We start from the raw sequence: 18,483 nt of genomic DNA, 5'->3' as shown, positions 1-18,483 counted from the left end.
TAATCTTAAATTTCCTTTTAAAGTTTTGGAGAAATAATGTTTATATTTATTTGTATGTATACACACAGGCTTATTTTGGGATTTAATGTGTGTTAAACTGTTCTGCTGCTGGTACATCTCCAATTCACCTGCATGCTGAAATTATTTAATTTAAAACAATTATCAGAATAATTCCCAATAGAAATTCTGTGTGTGTGTGTGTGTGTGTGTGTGTGTGTGTGTGTGTGCAAACAGAGCTAAGCATTCATAACTCACGACTACTTATCATAATGTAGCTAATTAGTATGACTCAGTGACTGTTGTTTAACTGGATTATAAATTAAAATGTTAATGTTTTCAGTGATGATTATGAACCGATGTGTTTGGCGATATTGCTGCTGCTGCTGTTATTTTGCTTTATGATGTATGGCAATTAACAGATTGTTCCATTGCACAAAAGAAATCTGTCAGTATATCTGTAATGTTTACTTCGTGGAAGTGGACACCAATTGGCACAATTAACATAAACACTGCATAAGCAAACATATCTGAACATACGTGACTGACAGCTTTACTGAATAGCATGACTGAGTTTCCATTTATGAAATTAGAAAACATGCTGAGGGCGGCACGGTGGTGTAGTGGTTAGCGCTGTTGCCTCACAGCAAGAAGGTTCTGGGTTCGAGCCCAGCTGCCGACAGGGGCCTTTCTGTGCGGAGCTTGCATGTTCTCCCAGTGTCTGTGTGGGTTTCCTCCGGGTGCTCCGGTTTCCCCCACAGTCCAAAGACATGCAGGTTAGGTTAACTGGTGACTCTAAATTGACCGTAGGTGTGAATGTGAGTGTGAATGGTTGTCTGTGTCTATGTGTCAGCCCTGCGATGACCTGGTGACTTGTCCAGGGTGAACCCCGCCTTTCGCCCGTAGTCAGCTGGGATAGGCTCCAGCTTGCCCGCGACCCTGTATAGGATAAGCGGCTACAGATCATGGATGGATAGAAAACATGCTGAATTGAAGCTAATGTTTATAATGTTCTGTGTCATTTCATTCACAAGGAAAACAGTTTTATCTGCAGGTGATGAGTAATTCTGTATAATCTCAGACTTGAGCAGCTGACAGTTCAATGATGTTTTTACTCAAGGGCGCTACAGCGACTCTCTAACAGTGCTGGGGATTAAACTCATAACCGTATGCCCTTATTAGGGCACAACCTCAGCGTGTGTAAGTGTGTGTCAGTTCGAGCAGATGTAATTGTCATTAAAGGTGAGCCTTTTGAATGGCTAGTGACTTCATAAAATAATGGAAATAGAATAATTTTTAAAAATATGTTTCTATTTTAAGTATTAAACTCTGTCTGTGTGTGTGTGTGTGTGTGTGTGTGTGTGTGTGTGTGTTGCAGTAAAATATTGAGTGATGACGTGGAGTCCCCCACCCAATTTAACCAGTGTTTTTTTTTATCCCCCGCTGGCTGAAAGGCCCGAAGGGGGATTATGTTGTGGCGATGTTCGTCTGTCCATCCGTCCGTCCCAGGAAGGGTGCTCACTTCTGAAATCAACTCCTCTCACAATTTTTGGAGAAATTTCACCAAACTTGGCAGGATTCTTTGTTATATGTCCGTAATATGCATATTGTAATTTCGTTCAATTCGGTCGCATGTTACCAGAGTTACAGCCCTTGATTAACAAAATTATGCTTTGACAATTTCATGAGAGTGTTTTCCTTCTCACATCAACTCCTCTCACAATTTTTGGAGGAATTTCACCAAACTTGGCAAAAGGCCTTGTTATATGACAGTAGTATGCATATTGTAATTTTGTTCAATTCGGTCGCATGTTACCAGAGTTGTGGCCCTTGTACTTTCACAATTTCATGAAGGTGTGCTTGCCTTCTGACATCAACTCCTCTCGCAATTTTTGGACAAATTTCTCGAAGCTTGGCAAAAGGCCTTGTTATATGATGGTAATAAGCATATTGAAATTGTATTTCATTTGTGAAAATTTTACCAGAATTTTGACCCGTGATTATACTTTGACAATTTCATGAGGGTGTATGTTCTTCTGAAATCAACTCCTCTCACAATTTGTGGAGGAATTTCACCAAACTTGGCAAAAGGCGTTGTTATATGACAGTTATACACAGATTGAAATTTCATTTAATTTGGGCAAATTTGACCAGAGTTATGCCCTTGATTATTAACAAACTTGTACTTTGGCAATTTCATCAAGGTGTGCTTGCTTTCTGAAATCAACTGACCTCACAACTTTTTTCCCCCGCTGGCTGAAAGGCCCGAAGGGGGATTATGTCGTGGCGATGTCCATCCATCCGTCCAGGGAAGGGACTCACCTTCTGAAATCAACTCCTCTCACTATTTTTGGAGGAATTTCATGAAACTTGGCAGGATTCTTTATTATATGTCGATAATACGCATATTGTAATTTCATTCGATTCAGTTGATTTTGCAATTTCGTTCAATTTGATCACATTTTACCAGAGTTATGGCCTAGTTGCCAGCGGGGGATATTGTGCTCTCAGAGCACTCTTGTTTAAATTTATTAAAACACAACGCATCATAATTTTTATTTGTTTATATTCGCATTTAATTTAACTGGAACGACTTGGGGCGGCACGGTGGTGTAGTGGTTAGCGCTGTCGCCTCACAGCAAGAAGGTCCTGGGTTCGAGCCCCGGGGCCGGCGAGGGCCTTTCTGTGTGGAGTTTGCATGTTCTCCCCGTGTCCGCGTGGGTTTCCTCCGGGTGCTCCGGTTTCCCCCACAGTCCAAAGACATGCAGGTTAGGTTGACTGGTGGCTCTAAATTGACCGTAGGTGTGAATGTGAGTGTGAATGGTTGTCTGTGTCTATGTGTCAGCCCTGTGATGACCTGGCGACTTGTCCAGGGTGTACCCCGCCTTTCACCTGTAGTCAGCTGGGATAGGCTCCAGCTCGCCTGCGACCCTGTAGAAGGATAAAGCGGCTAGAGATAATGAGATGAGATGAGATGGAACGACTTGGTTCCTGTTCTCACTTGCAATATAATAACAGCTATAAACAGCCGTTCCCTCACCAGTCTCTCTCTTTCCTCTCTCTTGAAGTTAACAAGACAAATGTCATGTTACTGAGAAACCATGAAGTGTAAACTCCTTTGTCCTGAAGATGTCGGAAAATGTAAAGTTACAGCTTTCCCTCTGACTGTTACAAAGCAGTGACACTGGAGACTCCTTCCAAACATATTACATAAACTTCTTCTTACAGAAAACTTCACCATATTAATAATTTACACTCATTTTTTAATCTGTTCCTGTGGAGCATCTTCTGCACAAGTCCCTGTGAATGAGCCGCTACTATAGAAACGATAACATATGAGAACGAACCTGAGATTTGCAGCTGCGCTACTGTCAGAGCAGCTGTTATAGACCCCTTCGCATGTTTGTAAACAAACCGACCGTTGCCAGGATGCGCGCGCAGCCTGGACCCAGAAACAATGGCGCTGCCCATAGACCGGCATTATGAGCTGTCAGATTATGCAAAACAATTGTTGCTACAAGATCGAGAATGCTACATAAATAAGTTAACTCTAACAAGTGGACATCGCCTACCGGATCCGCATTTAATTAAAGAGTGGATGGAAGATGTTAGTAAGTTCCCTGGTATACAATGGCCAGATATATACTCGTACCTTATTGACCAGACTTCAGTGTACACCCACGAAAAACTTCGTGCCTACAAGTCTTTAGACGCATATGATTATGTTATGTGCGGGCATGTACAACTTGATTAACAATGGGACATTCATATTCATTTTGTTTTAATCAAATTATGCCAGTGATGTGATGGCAATGTGGCTTTAGCTACAACAGCAAATACCAACACTAAACAGCAATTTGCAGGAGGTGATGGCATGAAAGGAATGATAGTGTAAAGAGTGCAGCTAAGAGAAATCAGAGCTGCATAAAAAGCGAGAGGCAGAGAGCAGAAATGAAACTGAACGGGGCGGGAGCTAGGTTAGAGCAGTCAACGTAAGTTGGCATTTAGAGTGAGGGCGCACAATTTTACCTTTCCATCCTTGCTTTAAAATTGTGATTTTCGGCATACACAAATAATGATGGCACAAAATCTGGACTGCTTGAGTCAAGCGAGACCTCTCCTACAAACAAAACTGCATGCAAAGCTAAGTTAACATGCTAACAGTATTCATTACATTGTGTAACTATGACCCAGCTAATCAGACAAACGTTACCAAAGTATTTTGCTACATCAATAAACGAAGACTAGAAAGAATAAAAAAGAAAGATTTAATAAATAGCCTGATCTTACCTGTGATGAAGTGGCGCTGCAAACCCGCGCATTTTTGATAGTGCTTTCATCCCAGTCTACACGTTTGATGGCTTGTAGTCATAGACGTCCGTGATTTTTTTGGAATGGGTGAGATCCTGCTGGAATTCCGAACATTTTAACCCCATCACTGCTACGATTCTGACACCCGAAAACACAACAACTAGGCATTTCTGAGTCTTTTTTGGGTCCAGGCTGCGCGCGCAATTTCCTCTTAAGTATGAATGACGTTTACTGCGAAGGGGTCTATAGAAAATTAATCAAAACCTTCTGACCAATCAGAACTCAGAATTCAGGAGCAATGTTGTGTAATTGTGTATTTCCATGTCAATTCATTATTGGGATTTTCTGATCTGAGAGAAAAAGTGAGTTGCTTGACCACTTGAGAACAGGTAGAACGTTAGAACTGCGTTACACACCTACGTTAACTTCAATTTTAGATGAACATCCATTAAGAGTGTGTTCAGATGGATAATGGGTGAACAACATACTCATGGAACTTTGGTGTCCTCTAGTGGATTGGTTTGGGAATAACTGTGTGTGTGTGTTTGAACAGAGACATCACTTTGCTCAGGCCATTGCCATCCTGAACACACAGGGCTGCAACATCTTTGAGAAGTTCTCCAGAAAGGTAAACCACATTCTCTAAACAGAGGATTTATTCCACATTGGAGCGCCAAACTCCTGATCTCTCTATATAAATTTACTTTATTATTATAAACCAGTACACCGCTAGACTGTTATTTTACACTCATATGGAAGTGTTTCGTGTTAGCAGTAGAATCAACCAGACATTATTTCGTGGTTTCGATATTATTTATTTGTTTTGAAAACGTATCATGATAAATACAATTTATGACATGATGAATGGTATTTTTTCTTTTTTGTTTAAAGATAGATATCTCAATTTTTGCCAGTTTTGTTTTGCCTAATACTGTGTGCATAAATTTACATACCTAATGAAGCCAAAACTTTATATTAGAATCAAAATGTTTATTTAATTTTGAAGTACACTCAAGAGAAAGAACATTTTATTGGAAATTAATTTGTTTCTTCAAGAAAATACTTTGCACTAACAGTATGTTTTAAATGTTCTGAACTTGTTCAGGTTACTCAGTGTAGGATTTATCTTACTTACAGACGGGATGAGTATCAGTTTACAAGTGTGTTTTTTACTTCTTTAATTGGTTTATTATTTAGATAAAAACACTGATTAATACAAGGTACATGCAGGTTGTTAGTTACGTATTAACATTGGTGTGTGTTAACGCTGAAGTTGATGTTAACTGAAGATCATTAAATAATCTCAGGGAAGTTCTTTAGTGTTAAATGTTTTAATGAGTACAACATTGTGTTGTGGTTGTCAGGACTACCAGAGGATGCTGGACCTGATAAGAGACATTATACTGGCCACTGATTTGGCTCATCACCTGCGCATCTTTAAAGACCTGCAGAAGATGGCAGAGGGTAAAACAAACTTCACTATATAAAAAAAATCTAATCCGGTTTTTATACTGGATAAATGTACATGTTTCATGACACATTGACAGCAGTCATGAAAAAACAGAAAGTGGCAATAACTACAGCATTGCTACAACGTGAAGGATATTCAGCTGTATTTCTGTGTTAAATCAATTTCAGCTACACAATGTAAGATATTAAAATAAATCAAGCTTGGTGGACTTGTTTAAGAAGTATTTATATTTCTGATTAGACACAGCAATGATCACATATCCGGGATCAGTATCGGGCTGATACCGTAAATAAATGATGGATCAGATATCAGAGGAAAAAGTGAACGAACCTGAGCTGATCCTGTCACAAATGGAAAAGATTGGAATTTAATTTTGGAAAGGTTTTTTTTTTTTTCTTGGAAATGCTTACATACAGTACCAGTCAAAAGTAGACACACCTTCTAATTCATTTTTTACTTTATTTTATTAATTAAAAGAGACTTCATGTCAAAGTAATGATGGACTGTCATTTTTCTTTACTTATTTGAGTGGTTCTTAACATACAGTACCAGTGAAAAGTTTGTACACCCCTGTGTATTTGGGTTTTTCTACATTTTGACTATTTTCTACATTATATAGAACATCGAAACTATGAAATAACATATTTGGAATTATGTGGTAAACAAAAAGTGTTAAAAATTAAACTAAATATGTTTCATATTTTAGATTCTTCAAAGTAGCCAGCTTGATGACTCCTTGCACACTACTGGTATTATCTTAACCAGCTTCATGAGGTAGTCACCTGGAATGCTTTTCAGTTAACAGGTGTGCCTCGTCAACAGTTAATTTATTGCCGCCTTAATGTGTTTGAGATCAAACAGTAAACAATAAATAATACAAATACAGTAAATAGTCCTATTCCACACCTGTAGTAATCCATACAATGTCAAGAACCACTCAAGTAAAGAGAAATGACATCCATCATTAGTTTAAGACATTAAGTGACTTACTTAATAAAAATAAAGAAAAACCATTAAGTTAGAAGGTGGGTCCACACTTTTGACTGGTACTGTATTATGGATTACTACACTTGTTGAATCAGGCTATGTACTGTATTTTTATTACTTACTATTTGTACAAAAGTACTGCTACAAACATTTGACTGGTACTGTATAAAAGAGATTTGATTGTATTTTTGTTAGGATTGATGATGATTATGATTTTTAATAATAATAATAATAATAATAATAGGGCGGCACGGTGGTGTAGTGGTTAGCACTGTTGCCTCACAGCAAGAAGGTTCTGGGTTCAAGCCCAGCAGCCAACAGGGGCCTTTCTGTGTGGAGTTTGCATGTTCTCCCCCTGTCTGTGTGGGTTTCCTCCGGGTGCTCCGGTTTCCCCCACAGTTCACAGACATGCAGGTTAGGTTAACTGGTGGCTTGAAAGTGACCATAGATATGAGTGTGAATGGTTGTTTGTCTCTATGTGTCAGCCCTGCGATGATATGGTGACTTGTGTACCCCGCCTCTCACCCATAATCAGGTGGGATAGGCTCCAGCTTGCCTACGACCCTGCACAGGATAAGCAGCTACAGATAATGGATGGGTTAATAATAATAATAATAATAATATATTTTATTGCATTTGCAATGTAAGTGATTTTTGTGCAAAAGGTGTGGTTTTGTGTAAGTCGTGTTTGTGCTTCAGGTTTTATTTAATCATTTTAAATTTTTGTAGTTTTTAAAGAAAGCAAGCAGCTTAATTTCTTTTAAAAATGAAAGCAAAATGTTACCACAGAGTGGTGAGCACGAAATAGATGATATGTGTCATAAAATCCAGGTTGTTTTTGGAATAATAATCATTCTCATTATCTGTAGCCGCTTTATCCTTCTACAGGGTCGCAGGCAAGCTGGAGCCTATCCCAGCTGACTACGGGCGAAAGGCGGGGTACACCCTGGACAAGTCGCCAGGTCATCACAGGGCTGACACATAGACACAGACAACCATTCACACTCACATTCACACCTACGGTCAATTTAGAGTCACCAGTTAACCTAACCTGCGTGTCTTTGGACTGTGGGGGAAACCGGAGCACCCGGAGGAAACCCACGCGGACACGGGGAGAACATGCAAACTCCACACAGAAAGGCCCTCGCCAGCCACGGGGCTCAAACCCAGGACCTTCTTGCTGTGAGGCAACAGCGCTAACCACTACACCACCGTGTCACCTGGAATAATAATAATAATAATAATAATAATAATGTTTTGTAGCTGGGTATAACCCGAAGAGCCAGACGCACCGCAGCCTGCTGTTATGCCTACTGATGACCTCTTGTGACCTCTCGGATCAGACCAAGGGCTGGAAGACCACCAGGAAGATCGCTGTGAGAGAATAACCTTTAACCTTTTTTACTCCTTTCTTTACCTGGCTGTGAAATTGAACGGTGATGAGGTTATGTGCAGAAGGTCAGTGTTGGAGGACATTCATAGCTTGCTCTTGACACCTGTGTTTACAGTCAAGTTGTCACTCCTCAGAGGAGCTTCACCTGCTCAGCTCCATGCACAGTGGTCGAGTTTTACTTTCAGAACAGTCGTATCTTCTGTTAATCTGATCTCGCTGAGCTTCACTGATCTGATTAGATTCACACCCTCAGAGGGATTCAAGTTGATGTTCTGCACTGAAACCTTAAAGTAATTTTTTTAGACATCCACTGTGTTTAAGTCCCGGACCAAAAATATCTCAATGTTCACTTGTTCACTGGCTATGTAACAGTTTAACGCCATGGAAATCAGTTCAAACACAACAAAAATCAAAAAGTCAGAGCTATTTTTTATTAGTTTATTCTCTTTCTGTCCTCTAGGAGCTGATCTACAAAGAGTTTTTCTCTCAGGGTGATCTGGTATGTGATTTTTTTTTTTTGTGTGTGTGTGTGTATGCGTTCATACATAAAGAGAAATATATATATACACGTCAGTGTGTGTGTGAGAAAGAGAGAATGAAATTTTGCTGAAGAAATAAGCCACAAAGCACATCATCTCTATAAGACTTGGGTGGATGTCATTATTATTATTATTATTATTGTTTAGTGAGTTATGAAAGTGTGTATGTGTGTGTGTGTGTGTAGGAGAAGGCGATGGGGAACAGGCCCAGTGAGATGATGGACAGGGAGAAGGCGTATATCCCTGAGTTACAGATCAGCTTTATGGAACACATCGCAATGCCCATCTACAAGTGAGAGAAACATGTGACTTGAGTGTGTGTGTGTATATATATAAATTAAAATAGGGGTCCTGGTTAAGGGTTCTAGCTTGCTCACTGGGTTTGCCGAACATACATTTTTTTTATTCTAAACCAAAGAACTTTAAAGAAGGTTATATTAATTATATTAATGAAATTAAATTATTACATTACATGGCATTTAGCAGACACTCTTATCCAGAGTGATGTTCAATGAGTGCAAACTCAGGCACAAGAAGTGCTGAATTTCTACACAAGAAAGTTCTAGTGCCAACTGAACAGGTGACAACAGTACCTAGTATAATATTCTGTTGAAGTACCAATACTCAGACAGCCAAGGAAACAAACCAACCATATAAAGTACAACTAAACAGAGCACTCAAGATGGCTAACCCCAGGCTGGACCATACACAGCCCAGGTTGGTCAAGACCGAAACGCAGTTAGACAGTGGGCAGGGAAGCAGGGGAGAGGTGCAGCCTGAAGAGGTAAGGCTTCAGTCTGTGCTTGAAGGTGGTCAGGGAGTCAGACTTTGGAGGCATGCTGGCCCTAACCCCTTGAGAGCCAATGTCTTAAATTTGATGCAAGCTGTGATAGGTAGCCAGTGCAGTTTGGCAAGCAGAGGGGTGGCATGCGAAGAACAACAGAGGTTGTTCTGCAGGCTGCAGCGTTCTGGATGAGCTGCAGGGGTCTGATGGCAGAAGCTGGAAGGCCAGCAAGGAGAGATTTGCAGTAGTCCAAGCAGGAGAAGATCAGTGCTTGGACCAGGAGCTGAGTAGAATAGGTGGTAAGAAAAGGGCAGATTCTTCAGATATTGTAGAGAAGGAATCTACACGTCCAAGTCACTGCAGCAATGTTTGCTGAGGAGAGTTTGTCATCTAACACGACCCCAAGGTTCTTCGTACTGGGTGAAGGAGACCTAGACATGTCCCCCAGGAAGATGACTATGTCTAGAGGTGGAGAGGATGGAGCAGGAATGTAGATCACTGCTGTCTTGCCTGGGTTGAGCTTCAGGTGATGGTTAGGGTTAGGGTCATGGTTGTCCATTCAGGTGATGGTTGTCCAGGAGCTCTGGATATCACACAGGCAAGCAGAGGTGCGAGCGGAGATCGGCACGTCAGAAGGCAGAAAAGAGAGATACAGTTGGGTGTCATCAGCATAGCAGTGGTAGGATAGACCATGAGCAGAGATAATTGGGCCGAGAGACTGAACGTAGAGGGAGAAGAGAAGCAGACCAAGGACTGAACCTTGAGGGACACCAGTGGTAAGTGCTGATACGGTACCAGACCAGGTAACCTGGAAGGAGCAGCTAGAGATGTAGGATTTGAACCAGTCTAAGGCAGTCCTGCAGAGCCCTAGAGTTGATAAGGATGACAGGGGAATGGGGTGATCAACAGTGTCAAATGCAGCAGAAAGATCAAAGAGAATCAGGACCGAGGAAAGGGAGAGATCACATGCTGCATGAAGTGCCTCACTGATGGAGAGAAGTGCAGTCTCAGTTGAGTGTCTGGCTTGGAAGCTGGACTGGTGAGGCTCCAGGAGGTTGTTCCCTGAGAGAAAAGAGGAGAGCTGATTAGAAACAGCACATTCAAGCATCTTTGACAGGAAGGGGAGAAGAGAAACGGGGCAGTGGTTCTGGATGACAGAGGGGTCTAGTTTTTTTTTTTTAAGTAGAGGAGTGATGTGGGCCTGTTTGAAGCTGGAAAGAAAGTGGACAAGGAGGAGTTGACAAGAGGTGATAAGTGAGAGCATGTCGGGAGTGATGGTCTGGAGGAGAGATGAGGGGATAGGGTCAAGGGCACAGGTGGTCGGATGGTGAGAGAGCAGGAGCTCTGAGACATCTGAAGTGGAAAGAGGGGAAAAAGCAGAGAGTAAGGAGGAAGAGACAGGGAGGGTGGGATGGGGAGGCAGTTGTGGATGAAAGTATATTGTAAAATGTTCTTATGAAGTTGGCTGGTAGGTTTTTCCAGGCTTCTTGTTCCTGTAGAACCTGCTATAGTTCTAAAACCCTGATCAAAAGGGTTATTTTCTTTGCATAAATGTAATTTATTTGAAGGATAGATTTCTCTACAAATTTTAGCATGAACTCATGGTAACTGAAGAAGAGACATATTATTCCATAACATACCAGGGTGCCAGTAGAGGACTTCCACTGATGTCACAGATTTTTGTTTTTCACGCAGCGTCTGCCATATTGTCAGGCAAACAAAGAAACATAGCTGCGACAGTTAATAATGAAAATCAAGACGACTGCAGTCAGTACAATCTCTCTGAAACAATTAAAAATTTATTTTGTACCAGCAGATCACGTTACATTCAAAAGCTGAAACATGTAGGCATCACAGATCCATATAATTTACCCACAAACGTATTTATTTATTCTGCCCACTGCTCTCTCCCTCTCTGTGTGCACACACATGTTCATTACTTCAGATGGATTAAATGTAGAGGAGTGTGCATGTGACAAAAATAAAGGCTTCTTCTTCTTCTTAATGTCCCCACAAATGTATTTATTCCACTTGAAAGGTGTTCGGCGAATGAGCTACCAGATTTGGGATACTACGACATCCTGAACTATTTAGTATTTGGAACTTCTAAATACACCGGAGATGCTAAAGGCATACAGTGGGGCAAAAAAGTATTTAGTCAGTCACCAATTGTGCAAGTTCTCCCACTTAAAAAGATGAGAGAGGCCTGTAATTTTCATCATAGGTATACCGGTACCTCAACTATGAGAGACAAAATGAGAAAAAAAATCCAGAAAAATCACATTGTCTGATTTTTAAAGAATTTATTTGCAAATTATGGTGGAAAATAAGTATTTGGTCAATAACAAAAGTTCATCTCAATACTTTGTTATATACCCTTTGTTGGCAATGACAGAGGTCAAACGTTTTCTGTAAGTCTTCACAAGGTTTTCACACACTGTTGCTGGTATTTTGGCCCATTCCTCCATGCAGATCTCCTCTAGAGCAGTGATGTTTTGGGGCTGTCGCTCGGCAACACGGACTTTCAACTCCCTCCAAAGATTTTCTATGGGGTTGAGATCTGGAGACTGGCTAGGCCACTCCAGGACCTTGAAATGCTTCTTACGAAGCCACTCCTTCGTTGTCCGGGCAGTGTGTTTGGGATCATTGTCATGCTGAAAGACCCAGCCACGTTTCATCTTCAATGCCCTTGCTGATGGAAGGAGGTTTTCACTCAAAATCTCACGATACATGGCCCCATTCATTCTTTCCTTTACACGGATCAGTCGTCCTGGTCCCTTTGCAGAAAAACAGCCCCAAAGCATGATGTTTCCACCCCCATGCTTCACAGTAGGTATGGTGTTCTTTGGATGCAACTCAGCATTCTTTCTCCTCCAAATACAACAAGTTGAGTTTGTACTAAAAAGTTCTATTTTGGTTTCATCTGACCATATGACATTCTCCCAACCCTCTTCTGGATCATCCAAATGCTCTCTAGCAAACTTCAGACGGGCCTGGACATGTACTGGCTTAAGCAGGGGGACACGTCTGGCACTGCAGGATTTGAGTCCCTGGCGGCATAGTGTGTTACTGATGGTAGCCTTTGTTACTTTGGTCCCAGCTCTCTGCAGGTCATTCACTAGGTCCCCCCATGTGGTTCTGGGATTTTTGCTCACCGTTCTTGTGATCATTTTGACCCCACGGGGTGAGATCTTGCGTGGAGCCCCAGATCGAGGGAGATTATCAGTGGTCTTGTATGTCTTCCATTTTCTAATAATTGCTCCCACAGTTGATTTCTTCACACCAAGCTGCTTACCTATTGTAGATTCAGTCTTCCCAGCCTGGTGCAGGTCTACAATTTTGTTTCTGGTGTCCTTTGACAGCTCTTTGGTCTTGGCCATAGTGGAGTTTGGAGTGTGACTGTTTGAGGTTGTGGACAGGTGTCTTTTATACTGATAACGAGTTCAAACAGGTGCCATTAATACAGGTAATGAGTGGAGGACAGAGGAGCCTCTTAAAGAAGTTGTTACAGGTCTGTGAGAGCCAGAAATCTTGCTTGTTTGTAGGTGCCCAAATACTTATTTTACCAAGGAATTTACCAATTAATTCATTAAAAATCCTACAATGTGATTTCCTGGATTCTTTCCCCCCATTCTGTCTCTCATAGTTGAAGTGTACCTATGATGAAAATTACAGGCCTCTCTCATCTTTTTAAGTGGGATAACTTGCACAATTGGTGGCTGACTAAATACTTTTTTGCCCCACTGTAGGAAAGTACAGATGTCCACCAATATTTTGAGGCAGGTTTCGTGCTGAAATGTTATGGGAAATTCCCAATAAAGAAAAATACCTTATGACAAAGGTAAGCTCAAATGTGGACTTCTAATAGTAATAAACAAGCCAGGGCCTAGATCGAGCATATTTTAAGGTGTTTAGCCTTGTGTACATTATTAGTACATAACAAAAATGCTTATAGTCTCACTAAGCATTAGGTCTAATAAAATACATCACATCCAAAGCCCAGATCCACATTTTAATGTTGCACAGAGCTTTCACACTAACTTCACACACACACACACACACTGAAATGTTTTGTTGGCATCCAGTCTTCCCGTTTAACTGCAACTCACCATTTTTCTCATCTTTCTGGGTTCGCCAAGAAGCAGTGAAAAGTTAAACCAGATTTATCTCCACGTCTGTTATTACATCCAAAAGCACTACAGGTCTTTGCCATTGTTCTTTTAGATGGAACTTCTACAAGTTTATCTGTTGATGTTTACTGAATTGGGCTAACAGTCACTCACGTACACTTGTGCCAGTCGTTGGCAAACACAAAGCTCACCCAGCAATATGGCTGCATAAACAAATCCGCAGTTGCGATGATGTCACATGAAAGTCTTCCATACTTGTATACCTCTTTCAAACCAATGACCAGGGTTGCGTCCGGGATTATTGTACAGTGCTCAAAACTTCTTTTGCTAATTAAAACCAAGTGAGTAATACAGGGTAATCCCCAGTCATGGCAATTCATATACTGTAGGACCTAGACATTCTGTGTCTGGCTCTCACACATATTCACCTCTCAAGAAGTGAGTCACGAAGCCAAGTCGGACAACGCGGCTTGACCCTTTCAAACACAGAAACAACATGGGTATAACCCTGGTTGGACTTTTATGTGAAAGGGGTACTAGGAGGGTAAAATTGCTTAGCTCTGATATGGACATTAATTGATTTGTTCACTCTTGCCCCATCCCCTCCCTCTCTTTGATAGGCTGCTGCATGAGATTTTCCCACGTTCATCAGAACTCTATGAGCGTGTGGCAGCGAATCGTGAGCAGTGGACCAAAGTTTCACACAAGTTCACCATCCGCGGTTTACCCAGCAACAACTCACTGGACTTTCTGGATGAAGAGTATGAGCTGATGCAGGCACAGGGAGCATTTGGGGATGACAGTCACCGCATGAATGGTTGCCTAGACGATGAGTGCAGCAAGACAGACCAATGAAATGCCTGGAAGTGCAAGGCTTTCACTCTGAAACAGTAGATGTTACGCCTTTGTGTCAGCTCAGAGTACTGCATTGTAGAGGGAACAGACTGGGATGTGGTGAGACAATTGTCAAGACACTGGAGTTTCGTGGATGGAGCTGATATGCTGCAGATAATGATGTCATTTCCTGCCATTTGAACCATTTGGGCAAACAGAACACTTCACTTGTCATGGGATCGGGAGCAGAGCCTCGTGTTTTCTTGTCGAGTAGTTCAATATGTTCTTTAATTATTTACTTAATGTTTTGATAGCTGAACAAAGCCTGCGTGTTTGATTTTATATATATTTTCTGTCCTGCTGTAACAGATCATAAACTCCATCCAAATGTACAGAAGTGAATTTTAGTTTATAAAACAGTCTACAGGAAATGTTTGAGTAAGTATCGCTGTAGAAATGTTATTGTCGCAAGCTAGCTCTCTAATTTTACGCACAGAATGAGGGTTTTTTTTTTTATTTAAACTGTAAAGACAATCAAACCATTAGACATCCTTTACTTCCCTTTTTCCATCCTTGTGAATGCAATTTGCTGTGATGAGAGAAAACTCAAGACGAGGTGAGATTTTAGTGAACATCATCGACACAGACACACGCGAGCGTTAGTAAAGCATTCAACGCTAGTAATTTAACAAAGCTGATTGATGTGACTTTTGTCCCAGATATTTAAATCTTTCTCCTGCTGAAAGTTTGCCCTCAATCCTTCATCCTGTCACATGACTCAGCCTCAGTTCAGGTAAGCCAAAAATTCTGCACTCATTTTCCCATCCGGAATTCCCACCACAAGCTCCTGTTGGAAGACTGAATTATGGCTATATTTATGAGATGAGAAAGTTAACATGATTTAACTGAACACTGTGTAGTTCAGTGTTTATTATGACAGTTGACCAAAAGACTGCGAGTTAAACTGAGTTTAAAGCCACTTCAGTGCAAATCTCGTGATTTCATCACACCAGTGGTGTTCCGACTTCTTGTACATAACGTTATCAGAGGAATTTTAAGGGCTATGGCGCCCTCTGAGGCATATGAAGAGGTTTATTTCTCAGGCAGAAAACAGAATTATGTATAAATATGGATTTGCCTTATCACGTATGTGTTGCCTTTTTAAGTAGTTAAACACTGTCTATACACATACACAGTTTTAAAGCTATACAGCTCAGTGTGTGCAGGCGTATTAACATAGGTGTGAAAGTCAAACTCAAGGCTAACTTAGAGTTTGCTAGCGTATGAGCTAGTGTGAGGTATGAAATGGACTGCAGTAATAAATCTCTAATATAATTAATACAAGTTTAATATGTTTGTTATTAATAATGTAAAAAATTAGAATTAATTTCATTTAATTCATTCATTAATTCATGTTCAGTGAGTGCTTTATCCCGATCAGGATCACATCCTGAGAACACGGGGAGTGAGGCAAGAACACATACCGGATTGATTGACAAATTCCTGGTGTTTTCATATACAGTACAGGTTCAGGTATTGATCGGGGTTTGGAAAACTGCCATCTTTCATTTATTAAAAAAATGTAAAAAGCTTAATTAAAAATAAAAAGGAATCAAATTGAATTCAGTCTAAAAAGCAGTTTTAAAAATTCTGAGAACATTATGTATGCTCAGGCAGACCATCTAAAACAAGAATCATAATAATCTGCCTATTTCATCAAACTCTAGTAATCTTTAGTTTTTGATTGTCCATATAATTGCAGAATCATTAGACGAAAGAGTGCCAAGACTTTCTCACCTCTGACAACATGGCTGCCACCTCAGCTTTCCATGTGTGATTTACTACTGAAAGCCACAAAGCTCATCATATAAACTAATTTCCATGCACTATGAGCCAAATTTTTTAAAAACATCTAAAAAAAAGTTTTATTCCAGATCCAGCTCGTTTTGTTAAACATAATCACTTGAATTTTTATTGTTCCAATGATTTTATCACATTTCCTACATTTCTCCGTGCTGTAATATAACATTATCACACACAGGACCGTGAGTCGTCAGCTTCAGCTCTCGTGTGCAATTATGTCCTTACTTTCTGCAACATGTAAATAACGTGTTTTTAAATTATTACTTTTTACATCATACTTTTACTGAACATATTTTCTGGTATTTCTTCGTATCTGTAGGTGGAAATGAATTTTGCTTTTTCCTGTTTGTTTTTTTTCTTCACTAACAAAAAGGTTTCTCTCGTGCCAACCCCGTCACTTAAAAAAAAAGATTAATTTTACTGTAAATATGAATTTAAAGAAATGTTTATGTAATTAACAGATGTTTAAAAAAGCAAGTTATTTTATCTATTTAAACAGAGCGTATGTAATGACAGTACTGGTGGTCTTTCTTCACCATCTCTATCGTTCTTTACTATCACTAAAAGGGTTTAAAACATGAAATTTATAACAAGTGTAATTTTAGGGCTACTCATGACAAAAATAAATAAAATACATGACTAGCTTCACCTTCAGCATTTAGGGTTAAAAAAAAAAAAACCTCAGTGATCATTTGATCAACATTTCACCTCTAGTTAGTCCCAATAAAAAATTAATTAAAAAGAAAAACACTCATGAATTAACCGACATTGTGGGATTACAGTGGCACTGGTGATTCTGCTTTATTTCTGTTCTGTACTGAAGTGTTGGTTTTGCTGGTCGTGGCCACGAGTGAACACTGTGTACATAATGTACAGCTGTGTGTCTTTAAAAAGACATTTTCTGTCTCTGAAATGGAGAAAAAGCCACAGTTACAGTTATCATAAAATGTATGAATATAAAAATTGCAGTGATTTTTTTTCAAAATAAATTTCCTAAAATGTCAAGAGTCGAATGTCTCGAATGCGTTTTTCTTCTGATTCTATAAAGCAGTACAAAAATGATTAAGACAAAATAAATACTTTATTTAAAAGGATTAAAACATAAAATACTCAGTCAAATCTCACTTCAATTTAAAAGAGCAGGACATTTAAAACCAAAAACAGTTTATAAATTCATCCGATTTTTTTTTTTGAGGAATGCTTTAGATTATGTAAGGATATCACTGAAGGACAAAGAAACATTTCAAAATTTCACTTTAAACTTGTTTTTGTAAAAAAATTTATTTATTTATAATATATATATACACACACACACATACGTCCATATATATTTGGACACTGACACAAATTGTTTTTTTTACCTGTTTACTGAAACATATTCAAGTTATAGTTATATAATGGACATGGGCATAAAGTCCAGACTTTCAGCTTTCATTTGAGGGTATCCACATTAAAATTGGATGAAGGGTTTAGGAGTTTCAGCTCCTTAACATGTGCCACCCTGTTTTTAAAGGGACTAAAAGTAATTGGACAATTGACTCAAAGGCATAAAGTCCTGGGCAGTCATGGGCAGGTGTGGGCAATTCCTTCATTATGTCATTCTCAATTAAGCAGATAAAAGGCCTGGAGTTGATTTGAGGTGTGGTGCTTGCATTTGGAAGATTTTGCTGTGAAGAAAACATGCGGTCAAAGGAGCTCTCCATGTGGGTGAAACAAGCCATCCTTAAGCTGCGAAAACAGAAAAAAAAACATCCGAGAAATTGCTACAATATTAGGAGTGGCAAAATCTACAGTTTGGTACATCCTGAGAAAGAAAGAAAGCACTGGTGAACTCATCAATGCAAAAAGACCTGGACGCCCACAGAAGACAACACTGGTGGATGATCGCAGAATAACTTCCACAGTGAAGAAAACCCCTTCACAACAGCCAACCAAGTGAACAACACTTTCCAGAAGGTAGGCGTATCAATATCCAAATCTACCATAAAGAGAAGACTGTATGAAAGCAAATACAGAGGGTTCACTGCACGGTGCAAGCCTCAAGAATAAAAAGGCTAGATTGGACTTTGCTAAAAAACATCTAAAAAAGCCAGCACAGTTCTGGAAGAACATTCTCTGGACAGATGAAACCAAGATCATCCTCTACCAGACTGATGGAAAGAAAAAAAGTATGG

At 39.9% G+C, this 18,483-nt stretch overlaps 2 protein-coding genes across 8 annotated transcripts in view; one reads left to right on the top strand and one right to left on the bottom strand.

The window, feature by feature from the left end:
• LOC132900991 (cGMP-dependent 3',5'-cyclic phosphodiesterase) overlaps positions 1-17,314 on the top strand; it is a 542,454-nt gene extending 525,140 nt beyond the window's left edge. For all 7 annotated transcript variants that reach the window (XM_060943407.1, XM_060943409.1, XM_060943411.1 and 4 more), the window contains 6 exons: positions 4,862-4,936; positions 5,673-5,772; positions 8,030-8,142; positions 8,620-8,658; positions 8,884-8,990; positions 14,233-17,314. In XM_060943407.1, coding sequence (XP_060799390.1) covers positions 4,862-4,936; positions 5,673-5,772; positions 8,030-8,142; positions 8,620-8,658; positions 8,884-8,990; positions 14,233-14,467 — 669 coding nt within the window. In that variant the 3' untranslated portion in view covers positions 14,468-17,314. The remainder of the gene's footprint in view (positions 1-4,861; positions 4,937-5,672; positions 5,773-8,029; positions 8,143-8,619; positions 8,659-8,883; positions 8,991-14,232) is intronic.
• The window catches only part of cep57 (centrosomal protein 57), a 29,887-nt gene continuing 28,304 nt past the window's right edge, over positions 16,901-18,483 (bottom strand). Inside the window, exon 11 of the mRNA XM_060943414.1 lies at positions 16,901-17,216. The gene's annotated coding sequence lies outside the window, so the exon portion shown is untranslated. The remainder of the gene's footprint in view (positions 17,217-18,483) is intronic.

The sequence above is a fragment of the Neoarius graeffei genome, chromosome 16, assembly GCF_027579695.1.
Source record: "Neoarius graeffei isolate fNeoGra1 chromosome 16, fNeoGra1.pri, whole genome shotgun sequence".
NCBI lineage: Eukaryota > Metazoa > Chordata > Actinopteri > Siluriformes > Ariidae > Neoarius > Neoarius graeffei.
The sequence above is the reverse complement of the archived record's forward strand: the minus strand, read 5'-3'. Positions and strand labels throughout refer to the sequence as shown.